The following is a 1,904-nucleotide window of genomic DNA, read 5'->3' on the forward strand; positions in this document are numbered from 1 at the left end:
GGGGGAGGGGGGGACACACAGACAGGGCTCGGTCACGATAATGACTGCGGGACCCTGGCGACAGAGAGCCCAGGAGCCCCCGCCGCCGCCTCCCCCGTCCCGGGGGTTTAAGCAAATTGCTTTGACATCCAGGAAAGTCGTAGACATCAACGGTGAACGATCTAATGGGGTTTAATTTCATTACGGCGACTCTAATTGAGAGACTCCCGGTGCAACCCCTCCTTTCCTCATCTGAAGTCCCTCATTGTCCCCTCGGTGCCTTCGGGTTCTTTAGAGGGACTTTTCTCCGGAGCCGCCTGGTCTCAGCAGGGGATGCTTGGCCCTGGCGTGTCCCCTCTTCCCTGGCTCTTCCCGGGAATGCTCCCCAAAACCAGCCCGGGGGGTGGGAAAGATCCTCCCCGAGCTGCTCAACTGCGGGGACCCTTTTTCCCCTCCTTTTTCCTGGGAGAGATGGGGAAGAACTGGATCCCTGGGAAGCTTGAAAAGCTCTTTTCTCCCAGCTCAAGGCAAAAATTAAAATAAAAATGTATAACAAATAAAATATCAACACCCCCCCACACACACACGCACTGGAGAGCTCGTTAAAAAGATGCTGAGCTTTGGGGTGGGCTGGGGGTTCTGCCCTGCAAGTTCCCCCCTCCCAGCTTCTTAACGACCAGATGGGCCGGGATTTAATAGCCCAAAATTAATCATTGAAAAGAGAAAATAAAAAATAGAAAACCTTGGGAGAATTAAAGAAAAAAAAAAGTGTTGAAATGAGACTGGAGAAAAATAAGCTCTTGGAAAGGGATGGAGGGATCTTGGATTCACAGAGCAGCTTAAGTCATTATATATATAATTTTTTATAGATATATAGATGTTATTCATACATGCACATATATCTGTATTTGCTCAGAGGAAAAGGCACCTTTGGAGACCTTCGAAGGAGGCCTGGTCTTGGCTGCAGAATTCACACAAGTTTTCACTGCCCCTCGAGTCCAGCAAAGACCTTTTTATTGTCCGAGGAGCTCGAGAGAGATTTCAATTTCGTCTTTTTTTTTTTTTTTAATTGTCTTTAATTATTGTTGCCTCTTTTTTTTTTTGGTTCCATGTGGTTTTTAGGCCCCACTCCCTCCACTCGTTAGGGCCGATTGGTTTTACCTGTTGGCCAAATTCGTGGAGGTAACGAGCAGATTTGAAGGCTCCCGATGGAATTCAACCCAGGTAGATGAATATTCCATGAAACCAGGTGCGTTTCGCCCACTCGTGGGCTCCATCCCCCCGGGGACTGTGAGCAGTTCCCACCCAACGATGCTGAACAGCCCCTTTTTCAGCTTGATGCTTTCATTTTTGGGGGGGGATGCCTTTCATTTGGGTTCATCCCACCCTCTCAGGGAGGGGAAATAAGTCCCTGTCCTCACAACGGATTTGGGGATGGGTGACATGGCCATCACCTCGGTGGCAGTGGAAACCACGCGTGGGTGTGGGACAGGGCTGTGAGCACCCGTGGGACCCCCAGCAGCCTTTCCGTGGGTGCGGTGCCCCTCTCCCCCCCTCCCCCCGCTCAGGTACTTACATGTCCGAAGGGGTCGAGGTGGTTGTTGGTGAGTTTGAGCTTCTGGAAGGAAACCAGCTGCCTCATCCAGTGGGCACCGGTGGCTGGAGAGTCGGGATGCACGTAGAGACGCCCTGGCATGGCCGGCTCTGCCTTCCCGGTCACAGACCTGCGGGGACAGGGACACGGGCACTGAGCTCCGGGCAGGGAACCACCTCCTGGGCTCCTGCTCCCCCACATCCCCTCCCGTGGGCTCCTGCATCCCAATCCATCTCCCGTGGGCTCCTGCATCCCAATCCATCCCCTCCCGTGGGCTCCTGCATCCCAATCCATCCCCTCCCGTGGGCTCCTGCATCCCAATCCATCACCT

General features: G+C 53.3%; 1 protein-coding gene across 1 annotated transcript in view; it reads right to left on the reverse strand.

The window, feature by feature from the left end:
* The window catches only part of TBX5 (T-box 5), a 39,649-nt gene that overhangs the window by 32,543 nt on the left and 5,202 nt on the right, over nt 1-1,904 (reverse strand). Inside the window, exon 3 of the mRNA XM_009995672.1 lies at nt 1,556-1,703. Coding sequence (XP_009993974.1) covers nt 1,556-1,703 — 148 coding nt within the window. The remainder of the gene's footprint in view (nt 1-1,555; nt 1,704-1,904) is intronic.

This window comes from Chaetura pelagica, unplaced genomic scaffold (genome assembly GCF_000747805.2).
Source record: "Chaetura pelagica isolate M959 unplaced genomic scaffold, ChaPel_1.0 scaffold254, whole genome shotgun sequence".
Taxonomy (NCBI): domain Eukaryota; kingdom Metazoa; phylum Chordata; class Aves; order Apodiformes; family Apodidae; genus Chaetura; species Chaetura pelagica.